This window comes from Lipophrys pholis (assembly GCF_963383615.2).
Source record: "Lipophrys pholis genome assembly, chromosome: 3".
In the NCBI taxonomy this organism is placed as follows: Eukaryota; Metazoa; Chordata; class Actinopteri; order Blenniiformes; family Blenniidae; genus Lipophrys; species Lipophrys pholis.
In genome coordinates, this window is record NC_137627.1 from 23,801,051 (window position 1) to 23,827,135 (window position 26,085).

At 43.6% G+C, this 26,085-nt stretch overlaps 2 protein-coding genes across 7 annotated transcripts; one reads left to right on the forward strand and one right to left on the reverse strand.

Annotated features, from left to right (window-relative positions):
* Positions 1-297: 297 nt before the first annotated feature.
* LOC308107276 (calpain-5-like) lies at positions 298-25,781 on the reverse strand. Of its 6 annotated transcripts, none has more exons than XR_013935203.1 (14): positions 25,536-25,764; positions 21,313-21,473; positions 16,055-16,186; positions 6,398-6,606; positions 6,092-6,284; positions 5,826-6,019; positions 4,858-4,935; positions 4,463-4,658; positions 3,978-4,100; positions 3,686-3,882; positions 3,370-3,491; positions 2,957-3,093; positions 1,736-2,770; positions 298-1,017 (listed from the first exon to the last, which is right to left on the reverse strand). XR_013935203.1 is itself a non-coding variant. In XM_080459543.1 (14 exons), exons 2-13 carry the CDS (start codon positions 21,466-21,468, stop codon positions 2,594-2,596), a joined length of 1,914 nt encoding a protein of 637 aa, XP_080315669.1. In that variant the 5' UTR covers positions 21,469-21,470; positions 25,536-25,781; the 3' UTR covers positions 302-837; positions 2,560-2,593. The 6 variants fall into 6 exon arrangements, 2 of the variants coding, with proteins under 2 accessions (XP_080315669.1, XP_080315668.1); XR_013935204.1 differs by having other exon boundaries at positions 21,313-21,470; positions 25,536-25,743; XR_013935205.1 differs by having other exon boundaries at positions 302-945; positions 1,825-2,770; positions 25,536-25,777.
* On the forward strand, positions 8,665-12,193 carry ompa (olfactory marker protein a). Its single transcript, XM_080459544.1, has 2 exons — positions 8,665-8,796; positions 10,553-12,193. Exons 1-2 carry the CDS (start codon positions 8,734-8,736, stop codon positions 10,982-10,984), a joined length of 495 nt encoding a protein of 164 aa, XP_080315670.1. The 5' UTR covers positions 8,665-8,733; the 3' UTR covers positions 10,985-12,193.
* Positions 25,782-26,085: the final 304 nt, after the last annotated feature.

Below are 26,085 nucleotides of genomic sequence, written 5' to 3' on the forward strand. Positions count from 1 at the left end.
GGTAAAACTATTATATACAAGAGGCACGATCAGATCAATTCGACACACCAATGGCACAGTGCAAGATGCTGTGGATGTGTAAAAGTGAAGATGAGCATGAAGTCTGCTTTCTGTTTGTGCTCATCACTGCTGCTGTGGTTTAAGAACAGGATGTCACTCAAGTTCATATGTGTGAAGGCAGACAATATGTTTGGCAATATAGTGTATCTGAATAAAATGAAACCATTTGCTAAAAATCGCAGTTATTGGATGAGCAGAGTCTGACCTGAGCAGCACAAAGAAAGACACACACCTTGTGTTTGTAATGGAAGTAAACTTTATTCATGTGTAAACGTCAGTTACATCGGTACACAGAAAGGCGTGTAAATATGTTTTATAATGAATACACATGCTTAACGACCACACTGAGTCGTTCTGTGTGAGCACAGGAGCAGAAAAAGTGCAGGTTTTGGCTTTGGAGCTAAAGTGGTTTGGTTGCTTTGAACATTTCAAAGTTATCCATCAGTTAACGCCACACATTCTCTTTGGCAGTGGCGGAGCAGCCACAAGTTGTAACACTGCATCAGTGAAGCCACATTCAGTCTGACAGATTAGTGCATCAGTTCAGTGGTAAGTACAATAGAAAGGTTAAGAGGTGCGAGTGAATCGAGACGCTCCCAACGACTCGTCCTGGTTTCTTTCTCTAAACTGAATCAGAGTTTTCATTCGGAGGTTTTGACGTGAACATTACAGAGCTGTAACTCCACCGGATCACAGTGAGAATAGTAAACTGCCCACCGAGGGCGGATATGGAAAAACGATACCTGAATCCTCCTGTGTTCTGAATTATCTTGTCATCTGAAAGTAAAGACACGTGAGAGAACAGCATACATGAGTGGTATTTATGGAGGTATCGTTGGTGAAAAAGGTTTGCGCGCTTGTAAAAGTGGAATTTGTAGTTGTGTACTTGTAGGATTTTCTCTCTCTCCATAAATCCAACACCACACAAGGAAATTTGGTAAAAAATATTTTGTGCTCCTGAATCAATGTGAAGTTTTTACCCACGAGTCACAAATTCCGTTTTCTTCAACAACAAATCACACGTCACTGCTCTCTGCTGAGAAATCTGGTGAAAAACGACCTGTGCGCTCAGTCAATGGAGAAAAGGGCGGTGCTTATCTGAGATTGACGGATTTCACAGCCAATTAGAGAAGATTTTGTCCCACAGCCAATCAGGAGAGAGGATTTTGTCTGTTTTGAGGCAGAAGCTGAGGAAATCAGTGACGGGACGCTCCATTTCGCAGCTTCACGTAAGAGTTTATCTATTAATGTGGCTGAAAAGACAACATATTTTGAACATTGCTGAAATCTTGTCTCTGCTGCTGCTGATTCCATGAATGTGTTGATTCTCAGCGGGGAGAACCTTCATCTTGCCTCAATACAGACAAAATCCTCTCTCCTGATTGGCTGTGGGACAAAATCTTCTCTAATTGGCTGTGAAATCCGTCAATCTCAGATAAGCACCGCCTTTTTCTCTATTGACTGAACGCACAGGTCGTTTTTTCACCACTTCAGAGAGCTGCCATGTTTCATTTATAGTTGAAGAACTGTGACTCGTGGGAGAAATCTTCACATTGATTCTGGAGCACAAATATATTTTTCACCAAATTTACTGCAACAATTGTAGGGAAAATGTGAGCGTTCCAGTTTTGTTTTTTGTTGTTTTTTTAAATCGGATTGTAAATCTGATTTGTGCTCCTGTAATTAAGAATTTGTGAATGTGTAAGTTTTGTATTGTATTTCTGGAGAGAAAAAGAATTCCTACAAGTGCACAACTCACGGTACAAAACTATAAATTCCATTTTTTGAAGTACTCAAACCTTTTTCACCAATAATACCTCCACAGGTATTTGGCCTTTAAAAGCAGATGGCACGTGTTAAAATGCCACTGGAGCAGAATACATGTTGATTCACAGAAATATAATCAGATTATCTGACAACAATAAGAAACCTTGGCTTTTTCAAGTCTATGACTAAAAAAAAAAAGGAGGGCAAGAAACAAGTTTACAGGGCTAAAAAACAGCTCCGACATGAAACCAAGAACATGGTAAAAGTGAAGAATCACATAAACCTTCACCAGAATAAAAAAAAAAAACAGATAAAAATAATATTTAAGAAAAGTGTAAACTTGAAAGAAAAACAAACAAACTGATTATTTAGAGTAAAAACTTCAATGAAGAGCTGCGACAGACATGAGATCAGATGGTAAACGTTCATCAGCGACTGGGAAGTGGGAAAGTTACAACTTCATCAGGCAAACTGGGGATTTTCCTCCTGGAGGAACGAAAAGTTTCACACATAGAAGAGAAGGATTTAATAAACCTCCGTTTTGTGAAATAACTGGACTAGTTTTAGAAGCATCGACCTCACAGACGTCGTCTGATCCGTCTTGTGCCGGTGATCTTGTGGAGTTCCAGAGCCAAAGTGGGACATTTCCAACTGGTAACTTTTCCCGGTTCCCAGCTGCATGAAGGAACCACACGACGAGCAAAAAGCCATTTTCAGGATGTCGGGACACACTTCCTGTTAGCTCCTTTTCACTCTGGTGTCCGTCTCAGATGCTGGTGAGCACGGTGCTGGTCACTATGGAAACGGTGATGGTACCGGGGAGGTCGTTGTCGCGGCGATCGGCCTTGTCCTTCAGGTGCAGTGTCTTGTGGATCTCTCCCTGCTCGGTGGGTAACTTCAGCTGACCCAAGAAGGAGTCCATCAGGACGTTGTGGTTATAGATCTGAGAGACACACACACACACACACACACACACACACACACACACACACACACAGGTTGATTCACTGTGACCACAACACACACACACACACTCACACACACACACACACACACACACACACACACACACACACACACACACACACACACACACACACACACACACACACACAACGCACACACGCACCTCGATGCTGATGGGCAGGTTGGCTTTCTTCCTGTAGAAGAGCCCCTTGGTGTCGAAGGCCGGGCTGCGGCTGTTTTTATGGACCGGAGAGCGAACTTTTTCTCCCTCGCAGCGAATGATCACGTAAGGATCCGACACTGGAAACACATCCAGTCCATTGAGTCGTCGCGATGCACGCACACACACAGTACAGCAGTCAGCCATAACATTCTGACCACAGGAAGTTTCTGTCCTCAGTGTTGACGTTGGGAGTTTCCTGGTCTGTAGTGTTCAGGATCGACGTGCTTTTATACTGAGATGCTCATGATACAAATATCATCCTTTTCTCAGCCTTTGTAATGGCCCATATCCACAGTGCTCCATTTGACTGCTGTCTAGTCGTTATTGAATGTTCCTCAATAGTAATGTTTTACCTCCATCTGAGTCTTGACCTGCGAGTCCATCCGCCTGCAGGACGTGGACCTGAGTGACCAGAGAGGGGTAACCACACAGCCCGGACCAGCAGGTCTGAGGAGGCTCGTCCAGAGTCAGCTCGCTACAGCACAGAGGGGGAAGACGGATCGACAGCTCGACTGTATTCAAACTACCATCGATAATAAACTGTTGGTAAATAACAGCTGATATCTGCTGGGATCATATAAATATAAGTCATAGGATTGTGGAGTTCACCTCGGAGCTACGGTTTGAACACTTTCAGGGATAAACAGAGCCAACACATTGTGCACCTACTTGCAGTCGGACGGCAGGTCGGTGAAGATACGTAGCAGGAAGTCCCCCTCCAGGTCGGGGTCAAAGGTCGTGGGTATGATGACGTAGCGACCCTCCTTCAGGTCGATGCGCAGGAACACGGACCTGGAGTTGATGTAGACGCTGCCGCCAACCTTCTGCTGCTTGGCGTGCATCCGGTAAGTTCTGTTCAGCTCCACCTGAGCACAGCACAGACAAGCAGGGGGCGTCACTCAGTCTGTTGTGTCTGTTCACCGTTCATCTGTCTGTGATTGTCCATCAACACCCATCTTACTCTGTGTATCTCAAAACCAATGGCCAGGTTCTCCCCCCGGCCCCCCCTCAGTGTCGCTCGGCGGTCTCTCTGCTGCAGGCAGATCAGAGCTTCATCCTCAGACTTCTTCACATCAAACACATACTGCAGGGAGAAAACACACACCACACACACACACACACACACACACACACACACACACACACACACACACACACACACACACACACACACACGCACACGCACACGCACACACGCACACACGCACACACGCAGAGTCAGGACACAGTGTACCCTCAAACCAAACCAAGCTCTGGATGAATTAGTTAAAGCAATATAGAGGACCGACAGATGAATGAATAGGTGGATGGATGAATGGATGGATGGATGAATGGATGGATGGATGGATGGATGGATGGATGGATGGATGGATGGATGGATGGATGGATGGATGGATGGATGGATGGATGGATGGATGGATGGATGGATGGATGGAGAAATGAGACCTGTGGGTTCTGGAGGAAGGAGTGCTTGTTGTTGGTGCAGCCTCCGGCCCGGTTGAGTCGCGGGTCGTCATGGCGACACCAGGAGCCTTGCATCACGGCCTCCTCCCAGGTCTTGTGTAAACTCAGGTAGGACGTGTTGATGAGCCGACACAGGATGAGGTCAGTGAAATTATCGATGAAGTCGTCGAACGTCATCCTGCAGGACGAAGATGCAGGCTTGAGTGAGCTGCCCGTAGACATTTTCATGGGGGATCAAACCATCAATCTCCAGATTAAAAAATACTAACAAATTCAGAGCTGCCCCAGCGAATAGATGCACAAACAATCTGTAGGTTTTATTTTTTTAACAGTACAGCGTGTGTGCCAACAGGTGGCAGCATTGGACCAAAGCTCACCAGAACTCTCCGTCGTCCTGCACTGTGACGCCCATCTTCTCCCTCTCGCTGCTACTGACCTTCTTCCACTCTTCAGAGCTGGAAAACCCAAACATGATGCTCACTCGGTGGCCAATTTGTCAAACGACGTCACAGCCAAATAACTTTAAAGGCCAATAATTAACTTCTGGATCACACAAAGCAAAACAAATCTAACTGTAAGGAAGACAGCTGGTGAGACAACGGGTGAGACTTCTGTGTGACATGATGACTTTTCATGGAGACCAGATGTCTGCAACCTGCAGCCCTGGAGCCACACGTGTAAATAATTTGGTTCCATTTTGGTTTTATTCGCATTCCACGATCTGGCCTGATCTTCAGGAGGAAAATGGTTAAAACAGCCAGAATAGAAGGATTCGCTGAAAATGGAAATGAAAAAAAAAAATAGGTAAAACTAGTCCCCCAAAAATTATACAGGAATAAAAGTCAAGCTAAAATTCAAAAAATCTGTAGTACAGCTTTTTTTTCCAGAAAAGAAAAAAGGAAGCGGGGGGGGAATTAAAACTGAAAAATTATTAAAAAAGAAAGAAAAGAAAAATAAAGCGATAAGAAAAAGACAAATTATTTTTAAAAAAAGAGAAGAAAAAATTGAGATAAAATAGGAAGCACACAGCGGCTGTAAACAACTAAATAGCTAAAGTGCCACAAAAGTTAAAAATGTATTGAAGAATATTTAAATTGTACCTTTGACACTTCATGAATGCAACCACAGTTTTTCTTTCCTAATTTCAGATAATTTGGTGGGAAATCAAAATGGCTCTTTTTGTCATACAGGATGCAGACTCCTGCAAACTGCATGGTAAAACAAACTGTAATTCAAGAAATGGTCGCTCGGCTGGCAAATGACACGACTTCTAAAGCAGCAGAGATGTGTTAAGCTTTTTCAACAATCTGCCAGAGAGATCAATCCGGCTCCTTCCCCTCCTCACCTGTCGCTCCACGGCCCGGTCCACTCTCTCTGTCCCCAGGGGTTCCTCAGGCGGATCATGGTCAGTTTGTCAGACCTGAAGTAGGCCAGGAGACCGTGACCCAGCCTCACCCTGCGGACGTCGGTCACGGCGTAGGCGTGTCCTTTCACCAGGCCGCAGGCCAGCCGGGCCTCCATGTCTGCCGCGGTTACCGCCTGGAAAGAAGGCGTCAGAGTGTTTCCCTTCAACCTGCAGGAGTGGAGCGTTTGTGTCGGCGGTCTACTCACCCGGATGGAGCAGCTGATGAGGCCTCCTCTGTTGTGGACCTTCAGGACTCTGTCGAACAGCTCGTTCAGTTTGTCCTCGTCGTCTTTGTAGCCGTTCTCCAGTAGATCCATCGGCTCAGACACGCCACCGGTGAAATCCACCAGAGCGTCGGCCGTGTTGCCCCCGTCCAGAGCTTCGTAGCAGCCGCACATCCTGGAAAACACACACTGGTTTCATCTCAAACTACCCGAAGCGTCTACATGCTGGTTGTCTGCAATCTAACCACCGACACTAAACAATGCGACCCGAGTGTCCGACGAGCTCACTTGGCGTAGGCCTTCTCCACCAGCGCGCTCCAGAACTCGTTGCTGTCGTTGGAGTGGCAGTACACCAGCTCTCCGTTCACCGTGGGCAGCCGGTCGTCGATCACCACGTCCGCCCACTCGCCAAAGCGCCAGAAGCGGAAGTGGAAGATCCCGGCGTAGGAATCGGGTTTCTCTTCATCCCACTCCTGGTCCTTCCAGTCGGGAATCACCTGGTCCGGGATGGATTGCAGATTATTAAATATTTTTGAACACCACTGTGAGCAAACGGACTTTAGAAGTGATTCTTCCACCAGTGTGTCATTAAGATATTACCTCACTTCACTAAAGTAACACCCTGAAAGTAAAAAAAGCTCTTTAATAAAGTCTAATCAATATTCACTGGTGTCATTTTAATGAGATAAGCTTGAGATAAAAACCCTCAGTTGACACGTAGGGCAGTTGTAGGTCTACAGACGTGACCTCTGACCTCCAATCCAACCCAAATGTCGAGGGAGGCGACAAAGTCAAGAGACCTGAATTGAATTAGACAGTTTAACGAGCCTTTATTCACATGCAAGAGGAAATCAACAGAGCAGAGAGCTCCACTGAGCTGTGTGAAGAGCTCCTGTCATAGTGTGTGTGTGTGTGTGTGTGTACTTATAGGATGCATGTGCGTTATCTAATGAGGAATGTGCATGACCTGATCTCATGCTCAGGGAGTGTGTTCTGTAAATGAGTGGAGTGAATCTTGTTGCAAATTGTAAAAATGTCAAAGACAACACTGAATATTTAACAAATTTCTTCAATGTTTTGGACACAACACCGAGACCCGAGCTGAGATATCACTGATGCTGCCCTGAAAGATTAGCATCTCGTTGTCATCGAACTCGTGTCAAGGCCTTGCTGTCAGGGGGAGTTTGTAAAAACACCCATAATGCAACACCAAAAGGAGACTTTTCACAGTATTTTGCACCAGAAGTTTTCATTAAAAGTGGCTTTATGTTGAGATTGTCATCTTGTGTACTCTGCACCACAACAAAGTAAAACTTTGTAGTTTAAATTTAAAGGTTATTATAGTACTATTTTACCAGTCCGGCTCACTCAGGATGAAACTGGGCTGAATGTGGCCCCTGAACAAAAATGTGTTTGACACTCCTGGTTTAGTCCCAATGAATCTGAGCAGCAGTTCAGATCTTTCCTCAGAAGGTTCAGCATCAGTCTGGCAGATAATCGCATCCTGAACACCCCAACAGGACTAAACATGTGAATAAATAATCAAATGTAGTTTCGACATAAACGGCCAGACTGCTTCTCATTTTGCTCACTTCATCATATTAACCACAGCGGCACATTGTGGCGTTCTCGCCTCTCCATCAGGCTCAGTAACATCCAGTTAGTTTGAACCTCAAATCTTTTAAAAGACACCATCATCTCCACTTGTTTCCCCTTAATTAACCTTTAACCGTCTATAATTACCAGAAGCAACTGAGGCTTTACAAAGCTTTTGACAGGGGAATGTCATCCGTCCACATCCTGTGTCAGAATCCCAGCAGGCGACGCATTAGCACTGACGTAACACAAACACAGGCCTCGCTGAGGCGGCTGGCAAAAAATAAGTGAGTGATCCAGTGAGCTGAGACGAGCCTGGCTCCCAGAAGCCCTCGGGAAACTCCCAGAGTTCCCGCTCCCACGTCATCGGCGCCGTCTGTTGCCTAGCGCCCTCACACATCACCCACCTGCTCAACGCCGTTAAAACATCCCTAACGAGTCCAATTTAATATTCAGCCATTTCAAACCTTTTTTCCCCACAAGTTAGACGGCAGGCAGAGGGACACGGTTCACACCTTCAGAGGACGCAACATTAATTCTCTCTGCGAGCAACGAGTTGCTTCCCCTCCAGAGCCTGAACGCAGAGATGAACCTCAGCTCATGTGAGAAATGTCAGAGCTCGATCAGACTGTGTTGGAGACACATGATGTCAGCGGCATGAAGCCCGCGAGACAACAACGAACAAATGTGAATGAAAGTCTGAGAATAATTAGCAGTTTGCATTGATCTCCCCCCCTTGTTCACTCTGCCAATCAATGTGTCCTCACCAAACCGCCCCGTGGGCCGAGGGGGGGATGGGGGAGGGAGAGGGGGGGCTGGTACACTGTGATGGAAACAGTACGGAGGGGGGGATGGAGAGAGGAGAGAGAGAGAGAGAGAGAGAGAGAGAGAGAGAGAGAGAGAGAGAGAGAGAGAGAGAGAGAGAGATCTAAACTCCCCACAGAGCTCCATCTATTCCAGCAGCCGTCCTCACGTCCTCACATCCTTCAGCCTCTCCGCTCCGACCGGGACCACGAGCTCCGACAGACATGGACAAATCTCCCTCCAACACGCTGCGGCTGGAGTTTAAAGAAGACGTCGCGCTGACTGAGGTGAGGCTTCTCAAATGACAGCAACTCGCCCACAGTCAGGGAGAGTAAAGGCAGCTGGATGGACAAACATAAAAGCTGGGTCGGGAGGGACGGGGACGGGGACGGGGGGGGGGCTTGTGCACATCACACCAAACTATATGGTAGAAAAAGCAGATAATGACAGTGATAACGGGATGTTTTTCTCCGTCAAACACTTTAAATGCTTCTCAGTGGAATCCTCCAGATGCATCGCCTTTATCGGTTGAAGTGGACAAACTTTTCTGGAGTGTGTGTGTTGATCTGAGTGACCCTCAGTTTCTATCAGTGGGTCAGAGCAGCTGAAGCTCTGACTTCTGTCCCGTTTCCTCAGGAGGTCCTGAAGGGTCAAAAGGTAAATGTACAGATCAACAGATCTCAGTGGTGACTGATGGAACCAGGTTTTAGTCTCACACAGCCGGGGTCAGAACCACGACCTTCAGATGGATTAAACAGTCTGGAACATGGCTCTGCAACTTTGATGATAATTCAAATAAAAAGAAAAAAGTAGTTTGCCAGGATTTTACACCAAATAAAATGTGTCTGGTGTCACAAAACATGGAAATGATCTAGAATTAAGACCAAAAAATCTCAAACAAAATTGCATTAATGAGTTCTATGATACTTCATGTATTCATGAAGTGTCATCGACACAATTTAGATACATTTTAATACATTTTTAGCTTTTGCAGCCATTTTAAGACATTTTGTTTTTCATGCATTTTCCCGCTTTAACCATTGAACTGTTTCCAGCTGCTGCATGTTTCCGATTGTTGGACTAGTTTGAGTTTTACAAACTAAGTTTGTGTGTTTTTTCCCCCTTTTCTTATTCGTTTTTATTTTAATAACTGTTTCAATTACTTTTGTTTTTTTTTCTCTTTTTCCTTTTTGTTTCTCTGTGTCAGAAAGCTGTGGGATGGAAATGTTGATTTAAAAAAAACACGGCTGCGCGCAAAATATAAAACAAAGAACGTACAAATCACCGACTTATTTCAAGTGTTTGGCATCAGCTCAATGCAAAACCAGTAGCTGCAACAAGATATTAAATATGGGAATATCTATTTATTGGTTCATCCACTGAAATCTGTACAATTTGTTCCCTAATATAGAGACGAGAAAGTTGCTTCTTGGATCAAAAAACAGTAAAATGCAATTAAAATGCAAATAATAACAAAACATAACGGAGTGCCACGGTTAAAAAAGTTTTAAGACTAAATATTTTTGTTAAAAAAAAAAAAAAAGATGTATCTACTGTGTGTTAAATGATGAGTTTGAGGAAAGTGTGTAGAAGAAGCTGAAAGTGCAGCACAGAGACACGAGTTAAGACCTTTTTCAGTCCGTTTGCCATCGAGTTGATCGTTAAAATAGAAACTGTTGTGTTGGTTTGGATCCGTCAGGCTCTCGAGTTTCTTTTCGCCGATGGTTTGAGATGGATATAAGCTGATCAATGTCAGTGTTGAGAACATACTGAGAGTACCTCCAGCCTGTTTCGCCTGCTGTCTGGAAGAGGAAGGTGAAATGGAAGGAAAACCGACTCCTCTTTAATCAGATCTCTTCAGCTGCCAACAACAAAATATCTTAGAACGACTGACGAAAAAGAAGCAGGAAGTTGAAAAGTTTCCACGGGTTCTTGTCAATCGATAAAATAATGTGATCTTTCCGTCCACATTTTAGGGATTTACTTAAAAGTCCCTTTGTCTCAGGATATTTCTGGTCCCACGTCCCGTCCTGTGTTTTGCAGATGATGCGTCTCCGGGTGTCGTCTCTGCAGAAGTCGGGTCAGAAGCGTCAGGACGGCGAGCGTCTCCTCCTCCCCTACGAGGCCGTGTACCGGCTGGACTTCCCCACCCAGGAGCTGAGCTTCTCCCGCTGGTACTTCTCCCTGTCCGGCCACGGCCGCGTCACCATCACCGGCATCTGCCAGCTGTGGACGCCCGACCTCACCCACCTGATGACCCGCCAGCTGCTGGAGCCCATCGGCACGTTCTGGCGAAACGCCGACGACCCGGACGAGCTGCCGCTGAAGTTCCTGGAGGCGGACATGCAGGAGTTCGGGGAGAGGATTGCGGAGCTGGCTAAAGTCAGGAAGGTCATGTACTTCCTGCTGGCCTCTAAAGACGGGGCGGAGGCAGCGAACCTCAGCTGCTCGGTGGAGTTCACGCCGGAGAAATGACCCGTTGTTTTCCACCAGTAGAGTCCCGTTAGAACGCTCTTGTATCTCTTTGACCTTCAAAAAGCACGTTAGTGCAGGAAAACCCTGCAGTTCCTATTAAAGCAAGACCATCGGCTTAAACCGATGAACCTCCAACACCTGAAGCTCTCCGTACGCACTTCAACTCGCTCCAATACACACTGAAAATCAACTCTAGAAAAGTGTTGTTTTTTTAATCTGACATTTTAAACACTGAATAGAAGAAATAACATATGAATGCACTTTAATCTATTTTCCTCATGATGCTACTGAAAACATAAACGAGACAAAAATATTTGAAATTCCCCCCAAAACACGGCTCAAAGCTTCTCTCTTACATAAGAACATCCAATGATTTGTCAATGACTTAAGGGGTCATATCATGCAAAATTCCCTTTCTAATGGTTTTCCAATAGTAATAATTGTCCCCATACCTGGAATGACGCCCCAGAAGGGAAGAAAGTCTGTTATTTTTTGTTAAAATTTTTAAAAAAGTGTGTTGCTCCAACCAGCCAATCAGAAATTAAACCCTATATAGTGTCATCGGGGGTTTAGCCAATCCCAATCAAGGTAGGCCCTCCCTTTGACCCTCCCACAATCAGGCAGCTCTGTTCTGGCAAATGGCACCACGAGTGGAAGTACTTCTTCCTCTTCCCAAGATGGGCATGTGTGGGCGGAGCCAGTCCAGCTCACACAGACACAGCAGATTCTGAATGTAGCTCCTATGATCCAATATTCAAATGGAGGAAAATCAAGGAAAAGCTGGACTTGGGGCAATAAACTTTGAATATAATGTTTTTGGACCAATGAGACAATGTGAAAGTGTTAAAAAGCTGCATAATATTACCCCTTTAAAATTCAGATTTTTCTTTTTAGATTTTTTAAGAGGAAATAGTTCCATTTGAGCAGAAACCAAATGACGGTAGTGAAACGATTCTTCATGTAAATAAAAGTGATGTCGTCTGATCAGCTGAGTATCGTGAAAATGTCTCCCAGTGATTCTTGGTTTGTTGTTCTTGAGTGTTTACTGTTGCTGAGGGTTTTCTTTGTGTGTTGGTTTGTTGCTTTTCGGAGTGACGGTTAGAGGAAACCGGTCACACCGAGTAGAGTATGAAACATTGACATTGCATGACTGCTGACCTGACAGCAAACGGCGATCAATGAAGTCCATTAAATGTCCAGTGAAAGCTGCCTGTGGTCTCACTGCTGATGATTCATATCGGCGTTCCGTTACTGGACCGGAGGAGGGAGGACGATTTGACGAGTTCAGGAGAAGACAAAGAAGATTGTTTCCTGAGCACGGAAAGTCCGTTTCATGAGCCGAGATCAGAAAAGTCAAATGGTGAGAGTCGAGGTGGAGGATCAACGATGTAGTGAAAGATGAGTGTAAGAGGATTCTCTCATAGGTTTAACCACTGACGTTCTGTTTCATGAGGTTTTGTCGAGTATATTCACATCGGAGACCAATATCAGATGTGGAAAGCTGTTCAGATATTTCCTGACTTCGTGAACCCTGAATACGGTAAGTTGTGTTGGGATTTCATTTATATTATTGGAAACATCATCCTTCCATCCTGGAAGGCAGGATACAGCCAGTCCATCACAGGACTAACACTCACCCATATCGAGAGGGAATTTACCCTCAGAGATTAACCTCACATGCATGTGTTTGGACTGTGGGAGGAAACTTGAGTACCTAAAACAAACCCACGGGGAGAACATGCAAACTCGCCACAGAAAGGCCCGGTCGGTGTTTGAACCCACAACCTTCTCACCGCTAGGCGAGAGCGCCAACTGCTGGAAGAATCCACTGGTTAAAAAAGACCAAAATGTGAAAAGCTTCAAAAAAGATCAAAACTCAAGATAAAACTCCCTTATGGGTCGTTTCCACATGATAAAACACTTTATAAACATTTTACTGACAACAATCAGACTTTGATTCAAACACTTCTTGCTTGAAAGTCTTTAAATTGGACAAAGTTCTCATAAAGTATCTGCTCCCTGCCGCTTTCTATAGTTGTTTTTATGATATTGGTCAGTTGTGGTCATCTTTCAATTGGAAGGCTGCGGGTTCGATACCCATTTGTCCACATGTCGAAGTATCTTTGAGCAAAACACCGAGCTGCTCCCACTGGATGGACAGAACGCCTTGCTTGAATTTTCCAAAAATGTATTATGGGATTTAAATGCCTCAATCAGGTGAACTGAGTGGAAGGAAAAGGTGGCTTGTCAGAATAAGATGCAGCACTTTTTCCTAAAAGTTCAAGATCAGTTAATAGAGTCACTTTCCCATTTGAGAGCCAAGTGACACTTTTTTATATTTTGTGGTACTATTCAACCCAGCAGCTCTCTACAGCCAGGAGTCCCAGCCACTGTGGAGCTGTGCTTTGTCTCGGCTGTGGATTGAAAGGTGCTTTCAACACAGCCTTTTTGTTTTTTAGTGACCCTGGAAGAGCGTCACGACAACTGGCTGCTCCACAGAGGCTCCGGCTCCCGAAACAGACTCCAGCTTCCCTCCAGCCGATCCTCTCAGGTCATGAGAGTCTGGAGCTGATCCCGGCAGGCTTCAGGCCAAAGACATTAAAGAAAACAATATACGTAAGGTTGAACGGCGCTCTCTTGTGGATGAAAGATGTTACTCCGTCACGAGTCCATCTGACACAAACCTTTTTGGTCAATTTGTGAAGGATGTGTGCAAACTGAAGTCTAGATTTTAAGGCACAAAGTGTCTAGAAATGAATTCTTTTCATTATTAGTTCATCCATACATCATTAAGCAGGAACAGCAACAGGAAAAAATGATTTCAGCTGAAAGTTCTAGGGGTCTTTTAGGCCATAGGCTTCCTTGAAGCTGAAGGTTTTTAAGCAGGTTTTATCCATTTTATCAATATTTTGTACAACAACATAATACGAAGACCTGGAATAAATTTTCCATATTTAATGAACATCCATTTACATCTCTGATGAACAGTCTGATCATGAAGGATTAAAATAAGCCAGCATCTTTCTTCATTCAGTCCAAACTTCTTCACACGATAAACTTAATGTTTCACTTTCACAGTGCAGCAGTTTATCTTTTCATAAGAATTCTGGAGAGTTCACAGCAGGTTATCGACAGTACGAGTCCAATTGATGAAGAGTCAATTCCTCATGATCGAGTCAGCATTTGACAATGACATAATATTCAATTAATGTAATGAGACTCATAATTGGTCATCAATAAGATGAATATCATTAATACCGTATGGTTCCCAATAGAAGAGCACCGCCTAACAGAACAGCACCCCCTTTTCCAAAGATGTGGAACATGTGAAGACAGAACCAACCTCACTAATTGGGGGTCTTTTCCACTTGAAAAATCTGAAAAAATAGACCTTGAATGGTGCATTCTAATGCATTGTGGACTAAATACTACATTGTTACATAAGAAATTGTCAGACTAGCTGATGTTGAACAAATCAAACACCAAAAAAGTTATGGAAGAAACATACTGATTTAAAAGCACTTAACTGAACCAATATAAAGATGTCTACACACACACACACACACACACACACACACACACACACACACACACACACACACACACACACACACGCACACAATTTGAATCTACAGTTGAAATTTTTGTGGCGCACACTGTACGTAATGAAACGGTCTATAATTTTGCAAGATCAAACAATTAGTACTGAAAATGACTTCATTCTCAACATAGTCAATTTTAATGAAACCTTCTGGTGCAAATACAGTGAAATGTAAAAAAAACCTCTATAAATCCTATATAACCACCTTGCTTGGTGTTTGCGGGGCCAGACTGAGGCCCTTTGCGGCTGGTTTTGGCCCACGGGCCTTAAGTTTGACTCCCTGGTGAAAAGTGAGAGTGAAACTTAAGAGGACTCGGAGCAGCTGGGGAGGCTGTGTGCTCATTAAGGGGTGTTAACTTTAAAACCTCTCTGTGCACTACTATTAGTCCACTCAGTAAGTATATGGTGATTTTCTTAAGTTTCAAAATATACATTAACAATGAATTTCTTTGATGAACTACTCTTGTTTTAAGGTACAAAAATACAGAGTTAATGAAAGAAAAGTGCATTAATGAACAATTTAACAAAACCGGCAAAAGCTCACTTGATCTTGATTTTCAGTATGAATACACGATCCTTCTGACTTTTTGGGTTTTAAGCAGGAGGTGTTTTAAGCGACGTTGCTTTTTGAACCTTCGATGTCGGCTCTTCCTACCATTGTGAAGCAGAATTCACCAAGCGGTGGATTGTTCACCCACTAATGGGGAACGTGAGCTGGGATTAGACCGTGGTGAGACAGGTTAGTTTTACCCTACTGATGATGTGTTGTTGCAATAGTAATTGTGCTGTAAAGCTCTTTGATTCATTAGCTCTAAATGATTATATATATTTTTTATATTCAAACATCACTCGAATCTAACAAGCCACACGCAATGTGTCTGACTAAGAGTGAAATGAAACGGCCATTCTCATTGGTCGAAAAGCACTCATTCCCAGCCAGTCAATCATCGGTTCACTATTTCTTTGTATGAGACACGATTCATGTCCTCTTGTCAGCGAGACAGCAGAGGATCGTTTAGGTTTCAAACGATTCCACGCTAATCTAACTTTATCCCTCATGAGAGCAATAAAACGTCGGTACCTCCCTCAGGCTCCAGGGTTTTCAACGGATTTAGATGTTTCACAGAAATGACCAAATTAAATTTGATGAACGTCCCCAGAGGCAGAATTATTTTCATTATCAGTTCATCCGTACATCATTAAGTCTGTGAAATGATAAATAAATAGATTTTTAAATGAAACGTGTCAATAAGGCATGAAAAAGGGTGGTTTGCATCCCTTTTTCATTGATTGGATTGATCCCATTTAGATCCCTTCCTGTGTGGCGTTTGCATGTTCTCCCTTTGCGTTCGTTCCCTCTCATACTCTGGAAGGGAGTGTGTGCTTTTCTTTCAGATGTCTTCTGCAGTTCACTCACACTGATTGTTATTCCTTGTCATGACTCATGTAGAGAACTGGTTGGGACTCACCTTCTGCCACAGAGCTTCCCGGGACGCCAGGCTGGAGCAGGCGGCCACGAACCAGCAGTTCCCCAGCTGGCCCTGGTGAAGGTCGTGGGCACTGAGGCCGTCCACGAACAGACGAGGGTTGCTGCTCAGCTCCTGCAGGGACAAACGCATCACAATCACTGGGTTCCCGTCTTCATTCTTTCACGATTTTCTCTTCGGAAAATCTCACAAAGCGCTTTCGCGATCAAGAGATTCAAGACCCGGGAGGGAATCAAGAGGGGAAACAACGTGTGATTAGAAGACGTCAAACAATAATATAAAAGACCGAATCAGTGAAGTGGCCTTCAAAAACAATCCTTTGTCTTCAAGTGTTTGTGGAAGAGACCACAGGAGTCCTGGAGTCCTGGGTTGAGGTTCGACAGAGGACAGAAGGGAAGTAGCAGGAGCCGCCATCCACCTCCTCCACCTCACCATCCTCCACCTCACATCCCATAATGCAAAACTGTGTAATATGTAATTGTCTATTCACTGCAAATGGTCATACTTGAGCAATAATTCTGTCTGTAAACACAGTCCAATTTAACCTTCAGCCACTTTCACACCTAGATTTTGCTAGGAGTCTTATTCTTTTTGCCATTTCTATATTTAGTTTAGTTAAGGTTGGTTAAGAGTTTATATTATTTTCTGTACTAAATTTGGGCAGGTGTTTTATTTACTCTTTTTGCCATTCGATATCTAGCTAAGTTAAGGTTGGTTAAGAGCATATATTATTCTATATTTATTGTACTATATTTTGCTAGGAGTCTAATTAAGAGTTTATTTTATTATTATTTATATATTATATTTTGTGTACTATTTTTTGTACTATATTTTGCTAGGAGTCTAATTAAGAGTTTATATTATTATTATTTATGTATTATATTTTGTGTACTATTATTTGTACTATATTTTGGGAGGAGTCCAATTCTTTTTGCCACTTCTATATTTAGTTAAGTTAAGGTGAATTACCTTTTTTTCTGTAACTCATCTTCTATTAAGCTGCTGGAACTCAGATTTCCCTGACGGAGACATCCTAAGGGATTAATAAAGCAAAGTCTAAAGTCTAAAGAAGAAGACGACGACTAAGTAACCTTTAGTAACTTTACGAATATTTTAACCAACTTTAAGTAACCTTCAGTAACATTTAAGTAACCCTGAAGTAACTTCAATTAATTCAAATTATAACTTAAGTAATCTTTATTAATGTTAAGTATTTATTTAGGTAATCTTTAAGTAACATTAACTTTAAAGTAGCTTCAAGCAACCTCAAGTGACTAAGCAACTTTGAGTAACCTTAAATTTAAGTAACTTCAAGTAACATTATGTAATTTAAAGTAACTTTGAGTAACTTTAAGTAACCTTGACTCTAAGTAACCTTAAGTAACCTTAAATAACCTTTAAGTAACTTTAAGTAATCTTAAATTTAAGTAACTTTAAAGTAGCTTCAAGTAACGTTTAAGTAACTTTTAGTATCTTTGAATACCTTCAGTAACTTTATTGTTATTCTTTCACACACTGCAGGAAGGAGACTTTGTGACGACGTTGTTACTTAAAGTAAACTTGGATCTGCTTGATGTTTGTCTTCATTGCAAACAGGACCATGACGTCAGTCACTACAACTTCAGCTTGTCATGTTCAAGAGCTGAAAAAAAAAACTGAAATAGAAGACACGACACTGGTCGAGGAAAACGGTGCGATGGACAGGAAAACAATACTTATTGATTATTGTTATTGCCTGAGGTGAATCCTTTATTTTAAACACCAGAGAGTCCAGTCCAGCCCACAGGAAGACATTTCCCATGAAATCCATGACCTGGCCGGCTCCATTTTGAGCTCCAGCTACTTGTGGCCAAATGTTTCATGTCTTTAAAGATGTGAACCGTTCAATAAAACCCAGCTATTGTTTCCCCCCAAACAAAGCTGAGATTTCAGAGTCATTTCCATGACAGCAGGCTTAAACCTGGAATCAGGATTAGAAAATCCCTTCACTGTCAATCATTGACCGTCTGAGAGGTTAAATGATTAAACAGGAAGCTGAAAGCTCTCTGGTCGATCGATATCATCGACTGAGTGCGCAGAGGGAGCTGAAATATCTCAGCTCTTCTTCACAATGAACATAGAGCCATCTAACCCCTAAAGAGGGAGAGCTGCCACATAACAAACCAATAGTAACTTCAGAATGAAGCATCCAGTCGCGAGGAAACTGTTTCATGAAACCCTCCACGTCCCCGTGAGCAACTTTAACTTTCTTGTGCGTTTGGTTGTGAACGAGTATTGATCCCCTGTCGTCATGCCAGGGATTGTTGGAGGAGGCGATCTGGGGGAAACATTAGAAACAGATCAAGCCTTGTTGTTAAGATGTTGACATGCAGATGTCAGTCAGTGTGTGATAAAGTGAACACACACACACACACACACACACACACACACACACACACACACACACACACACACACACTAATTAAAGGCAGTTTAAAGGTTGGCCAACCATCCAGCCTGCAGTCCTGTAATAATCCAGATTTCAGGGCTGCAGATGTATGAGAGTATTTAAAGATCCAGAGGATCAGAAAGGAGAACCATCCGGGGTTTTTCTCCATTCAGTGTCTTTTCGTGGTCAGACAGACGTACATACTGTATATATTTTGGTACTACGTGTGCAGGAGTGCGCTACAGGATCTGTACCTTGTAATTTGGGGCCTGTGCAGCCATTAAGGGGCGTCGGCTTTAGTTTCTTACTTTAGTCTCTTGTTCCGGTTCTGTTGGAGGATGATAAGAGCGAGAACCACTCGATCTTCACGCTGGTGAAGTTATTTCATATGAGATGATGATTCACTGCCCGGGAGTGTTTGTGTAAGGGGGCTGATAACCTTTAACTGCCCCGCCCTTCTTTGTGCACACAAGGTTCACGGATCATTTGATGACGATGAACCGACTGTTTGAACGCGACACATGATCTTCAGTGGAGATCATATCAGCCAGATGATTAATGGATCGACTTGGTTTGACATTATGCATTCAAGGCTTTAACATCCAGGAGCCTCCATGATCAATACCGACTCCACAGCAAACAACCGCACTAAACGTCCTCCGCACTAAACGTCCTCCGCACTAAACGTCCTCCACACTAAACGTCCTCCACACTAAACGTCCTCCTCACTAAACGTCCTCCACACTAAACGTCCTCCGCACTAAACGTCCTCCACACTAAACGTCCTCCACACTAAACGTCCTCCTCACTAAACGTCCTCCACACTAAACGTCCTCCTCACTAAACGTCCTCCGCACTAAACGTCCTCCACACTAAACGTCCTCCTCACTAAACGTCCTCCGTCCTCCTCACTAAACGTCCTCCTCACTAAACGTCCTCCGTCCTCCTCACTAAACGTCCTCCATCCTCCTCACTAAACGTCCTCCATCCTCCTCACTAAACGTCCTCCGCACTAAACGTCCTCCTCACTAAACGTCCTCCGCACTAAACGTCCTCCGCACTAAATGTCCTCCTCACTAAACGTCCTCCACACTAAACGCCCTCCTCACTAAACGCCCTCCTCACTAAACGCCCTCCTCACTAAACGTCCTCCTCACTAAACGCCCTCCTCACTAAACGTCCTCCTCACTGAACGTCCTCCACACTAAACGTCCTCCTCACTAAACGTCCTCCGCACTAAACGTCCTCCACACTAAACGTCCTCCTCACTAAACGTCCTCCGTCCTCCTCACTAAACGTCCTCCTCACTAAACGTCCTCCCCACTAAACGTCCTCCTCACTAAACGTCCTCCATCCTCCTCACTAAACGTCCTCCATCCTCCTCACTAAACGTCCTCCATCCTCCCCACTAAACGTCCTCCGCACTAAACGTCCTCCACACTAAACGTCCTCCTCACTAAACGTCCTCCGTCCTCCTCACTAAACGTCCTCCTCACTAAACGTCCTCCGTCCTCCTCACTAAACGTCCTCCACACTAAACGCCCTCCTCACTAAACGTCCTCCACACTAAACGTCCTCCACACTAAACGTCCTCCACACTAAACGTCCTCCACACTAAACGTCCTCCTCACTGAACGTCCTCCTCACTAACCACACATGATAAACACAAAGAGCTGCTCCCTGCTTTGATGGACTCGAGCAGAAATTCCTCTTTCCCGTCTGTGAAACATCTCGTCTCTTTCTCTGCAGACTCCTCCACTGAAGCTCCCACTGCTCTGAATCACTTCACTGGCTACGTTCACACTGCAGGTCTTGATGCTTAATTCTGATTTTGCGCTGAGATCGGATTTCTTTGTGTGATCATTCACGCGACCCCCATCAGACTGCAGGGTGAACGTTGTCCGACCGCAAAGTGAACCGCGTGTGTCGAAGAAGGTGTCACTTCACGCCGTTTACAGAAGTGAACATGGATGCTACGCCAGGGTTGCCAGATCGGACTCCCGGTTTCCAGCCCAAACGAACGTAAAAAAACCAAAAAAACAAACCAGCCCAAATCTCAGCCTCTGTAGAAACTCATGTTAAAACTATTAGATGTGTAATGAAGAACCTGGTATAATCACAGAACTGCAATAAATACACCAAGTAAAAAAGTAAGAGAATTTGGCTCCTCAATTGGGGGAGAAACGCCCAATCTGGCAACACAGGTCAGAGCGTGATCTATTTTCAGGTGGTTGTGAAAAACAAGCCGACAAAATGACGAAAGAAAGAAGAGGAAGATTCAGGAAAAAAGGACAAAAAGCACAGCTTTTGATATTTTGGTACTTCCTTCGGCGCAGTTTCTTCCCGTCGGTCACACGATAATGACGTGGCAGTCGCATATTTGCAACTGGATCGTTCAGACAGCAGCCGCGTTGAAAAGCAGCAGATATATATTCGATTTGGTTCCACTAACAAACTGGTGCTAAAGACCGGTGACCACGCTTCAGTCTCCTTATATCTTAAGTAAAAGTTACAAAGTCGAGGGTTAGGGTTAGGGTTAGGGTTAGGGTTAGTGTACTGACGAAAACAACGAAACACTGAAAATTAACTGTAATGATACATAATGTCTCTTTCTAGGCGTCTTGAACCTCTTAGAGCAGTAGTGATCATACTCACATCATGCAGACGTCAACAGACACCTGCACCATGTGCTACCAGCAGGACTCAACTTCTATCAACTTCAAAATAATCTAGTCCCCAAATTAAAATACATGTAATAAACCCTCGTATGAAACATTATAAAGAAGACTTTGAAAGCTTCCCTTGGTCTCACCTTGGGTCTTTTCCAGGTGACCTGGCCGATCTGATTGCTCTGGTAGAAGAGAGACTGGTCCGCCGGGGGGAACAGGGGGTCCTCAAAGAGACGACCGTCCATCCGGCACTGCCGCCTCAGAGCGGAGAAAGACTGGCCCTCGTATGGAACCGCCATCGCTGCTGAACACACAAACTGGAGGTTTACGCCAACGTCAACACAAAACATCCTGCATCTTAGGCTCCTTCTTTCCCCAGCAATGTTTTTAAGTGTGAACAATAGAACAATACATGAACATTTACACCGTCTCAAATGAAAATACCAAAAATAATCAGTTAAAGGCTTAAATTTGTTAATCTCATCTCCCAAAGAGTTGCCTTCCAAGATCTATGCTTCTCTAATCTACTCTGATTCCTCAGGCTGTGACTCTCTGAAAATGGTGCAGGAGCAGGATCTGGAGGCGATGTTCAGTTCGGCAGACTGGGACAGAATTTGCAGTGAGGTTTTCCCGGAATGTACTTCAATCACGATACATGAAAAGAACTTAAAATTCTTTCCCCGCATTTAAAACACTCTTGTTTGCCTCCATGGAATGTTCCCTGGCACCTTGAATCTCCGTCCTAAATGTAAAACACATAAAGGGACTTTGATTCACTTGTTTTGGTCATGTGATCGCATCCAGACCATTCAGATCACTGGTAAACAGTCTCTGCTCGCTCCTTCTTTCTGTCTTCTAAACCATAATCCAATAAATCCTATGGATTACAGTGTTCTGTGATTTTTGGGGTGGAGCTTTTGTTGTTGTTGCTTCGTTGATGGGGTTTTTTTTCTCCATCGTTTGTTCTAAAACTGAAAAATCAATAACGAGTATTAAAAAAAGAACATTTGTCAATTTCCGCAATCAGATGTCATCGTCCGCAGTCGTCCTCTTCATCCCTCCACGAAGTTCTCAAAAACGTCCTTCTTCCCACTTAATATACAAACACTCGAGACAAACGAAGAGAGGATCACAGTGATCATGTGACAAACACAAAGCTGGACTGCTGTGTGTGTGTGTGTGTGTGTGTGTGTGTGTGTGTGTGTGTGTGTGTGTTTGTGTGTCTTGAAGTGTATTGTTCAGTTTCATCTTATTCAGCCCAGTTTTTCCTGGACTGTAATCAAACAGAGTTCTTTCCTGAGATGGTGAATGTAGGTCAGGAAAAGCTGGACAACTTTCATTGAGTCGAGTTCACGTTACAGTTACTGAGTGAGTTATATGAAATGTGTTGGAGAAGTGGAATATAAAACATGTGTATTCATCGTCAGTAGCTCTCACTCCAGCTGTAGTTCCAATGTATTCATCTCCATGTGAACCTTATTCTACGTTTCGCAGCACAGAAGGTGAGACTGGATAAACATCAGGACTGATAGTTTTCTATGTCGCTGAAGCGAGAATCGCAGACCGGACCAATCAACACTGAGTCCAGCTCTCCAGACCCGGTTACCGTGGAGACGCTCCACATTAACAACATCAGTGTCACTTAAAGACGGCGAACAGAGATGAAACCACAGAGCGGGAAATGACATCAGCACACTTTAATCTGTGAGGAGAGCATTGTGGGATGTGTTCAACAACATTAAGAGCTGTTCATAATGCTGTGCGCACACACACACACACACACACACACACACACACACACACACACACACACACACACACACACACACACACACACACACACACACACACACACACACACACACACACACACACACACACACACACACACACACACACTTTCTGAGTGGGTAGATGAAGTTGCAAAAACCAGCATGACTAGGAAATGACTCATTATGGTTTGGGGGGAGGGGGGGGGGGTGTTGTGTGGTTCATGTGTTTGTATGTCAGCGCACACAATCATGTGTTTGGTTAAATCAGGGATGTCAAATACTTTATAGTTCAGGGGCGACATGCAGCCCACCTGGATCCTGAGTGGGTTGGACCGGTAAATAAAAGCCATAATAACCTTCAAAACTAAACTTTCGGGGTTTTGTTTGTTTTTTGTTTGTTGTGGTGCAAAGTACATGTGACGAAAATCTCTCGATTTTTGCAACAAAAAAAAAGACAATTGGGACAGAGAATGACTACAATCCCAACATAACGCCTATTTGAATGAAATTTTCTTGTACAAAATACAGTAAAATGTCCAGAAATCGTCTACAGGTGTTGCATTATGGGTGTTTTTACAAACTCCCCCTGACAGCAAGGCTTTTAGGCTAGTTTGGTAGCAATGCGGCAGCCATCTTTCTTTGCAGCATCACTGATATCTCAGCTCCGACCTCGGTGTCGTGTTGTGACCAAAACACTTAAGAAATTAGTTAAAAAAAAAATATTAAAAACCAATGTTTCCATCACATTTTTTACCGTTTGTTTTGTGGTTTGGCCAAATTAAAGCATTTTGTAGGCCAGTTTTGGCCCACGGGCCTTATGCTTGACACCCCTGCGTCAAATAAAGTACAGTTCGAGTTACTTTTTCTTATAACAAAAGACAAGAGTTATGAAATTCTGGTGCAAAATGTAACCATGTAATCATGAACTGGGTCAGTGATAAAAGTAATAAATCAAGTGCAGGAACTGTGGAGACAACGGGAACTTCCTGGAGAACGTGATCAGATAAATATAACTTTCTCATTTAACTGAAGGAGCAGCTGAGGTTACGAAAGCTGTCTGCAGACCTGCAGCCACCTGTTTGGATCAGTCAGTAGCCGATCAGTCAGTAGCCGATCAGTCAGTAGCTGATCAGTCGACTTGTGTTTGCAGTCTGTAAGGTTTCGTCAGATCTCCTCTCTGTTGATCAGTTCTGAGGCTGAAACACCAACCAAACATGGGTGTGGTTTCATGTGGGCACCACAGGCAGCATACACACGTGACAGCTGAAAAACAGACGTTGTTATAACAAGTTTCCGCCCTGAATGCATTTGTGGCATGAGCAGCGGGGACACATCAGTACGGATCCGTTTCAAACGGTCCCCCAGACTCACTTTTGTCTCAGAAAAACAATTTCTTCGACAGCTCCCACGTTTCTTTGTGAGTGTGTGAAGTCACAAACAATGACACCAGAAAACAGGAAGTCATCGCTTTCGACAAGATGATTTGACATCTGTTCACTTTCACTTGCCACAATTTTGTCCAAATATCTGCACATTTAAGTCGGCTTAAGAGAAGAAACGTGAATTAATTACAATGCTGTCAAACCCTTTACTTTGAATTAATGGGACAAAGAAACAAAGTACGGCGAACTCTTCTGTGCATTTTATATCTCAACACAGACAATTTCCATGTTCAATAATCTGCCCAATGGACTTGAGTTGCATTCACATTTTGAACAAGAAAATCTCTGAAGTTGCAAGATATTCTATTTTTCTTCTGAGCCAATAAAATGTAAATGATTCCAATTCTTGAAGGCACATGGCTGAAAGTACAACAGGGCAACTCTGAGAATTAGAGTTTGTGTGGAAGCAGAACAAGTCGAGGCCGAAATGAAACCTTGAAATGCTTAATCTTGGCAGTTTTGTGACATAAATTAATTAAATGATTACTCACCTACTTTTAAAACCTAAAAATGTTATAGCCCTTTAAAGCCCCCTTCGTGACCCTCCATGGTTGGGAATCACTGCACTAAACAACAACCACCTCCCAGCCTCAGCTACCAGAGAATATTTACCTTCATTAATGCAAAAAAAGGAAAATCCTAGAAGATAATTTGGCAGTTTTAATACAGCAAATGGATTTGAGACGTGGATATAACTTACTGCTCTGTGCAATAATAATTCAAGTTACTGTCAAGTACAAAATAACGGGGGTAAAATACATACAGATAACCTGTTGGGATTAAAAATAATTAAAATCTATAGAAATTACAATCCTTGGACACTCACGAGAGGATGTTTTATTTTGAAAGCAGCTACCGGAAGTGGGTTCGTTTAAGTGAGTGACTTTAAAAGATGAAGTTTCAGTTTCCGTTTATTTTTTTTAATCTTGAGATTAAACTACAGACGAGAGCAAATACAGTTTCGTGTTATCAAACTTTTCCGTTTTTGTTTGCTCACGTTGCGTTTTGTCGCCAAACACGTTTCTATGATGAAACAAATGAGCTGAAAGTCAGAAAAATTCTGATGTTTAATCAGTCCCGAACAGAAACACGTCTAGAAGCTGTTTTTTTTTGTTGTTTTTTCCCATTTCGAGCAGATTATAACTCATTTACCTGCACCGGTTAAGGGGCCGCTCCCTGATGCTCCACGCCGCGAGAAGCGCTTTTCTCCCAGGAAGATTTCTACAGATTCCCCGCTGATGCTGCTCAGTGTTTGGGGCTTTTCAGATCTATTCAGCTACTTTCCCACCCCGAATGAAGGCAGGAAGGCAGATTGGAAGAGACAGGAGGAGGCAGGGGCATCCAGGAGGAGCTCCAGACTGAAGAAGAAACTGCCCGTATTAACCCTCCTGGGAAAGAACAGAGGAGGCGTTCATGATCTGCTCGGACAAACCGGAATTACAATTACATTAACGTGTCACTCTTTTATCTAACTACATCTTACCCTATTCCTGGATTTTTACCTTCACCAAAGCTGATCTCCAGAAAAAAGGAGATCACCATGGAGACGCTCCAGAGCTCGCGGCTGATTTTTAGGTTCGGCAGGTTTTCAGAAACACCATGTGAGCGCAAATTTCTTCGGTATTGGTTTATCTTTGTACTCCCGCTTTACAACTCTTTTCCGCAAACAAATGCGGCGTTGGCGAAGGGATCTGCTCTACAA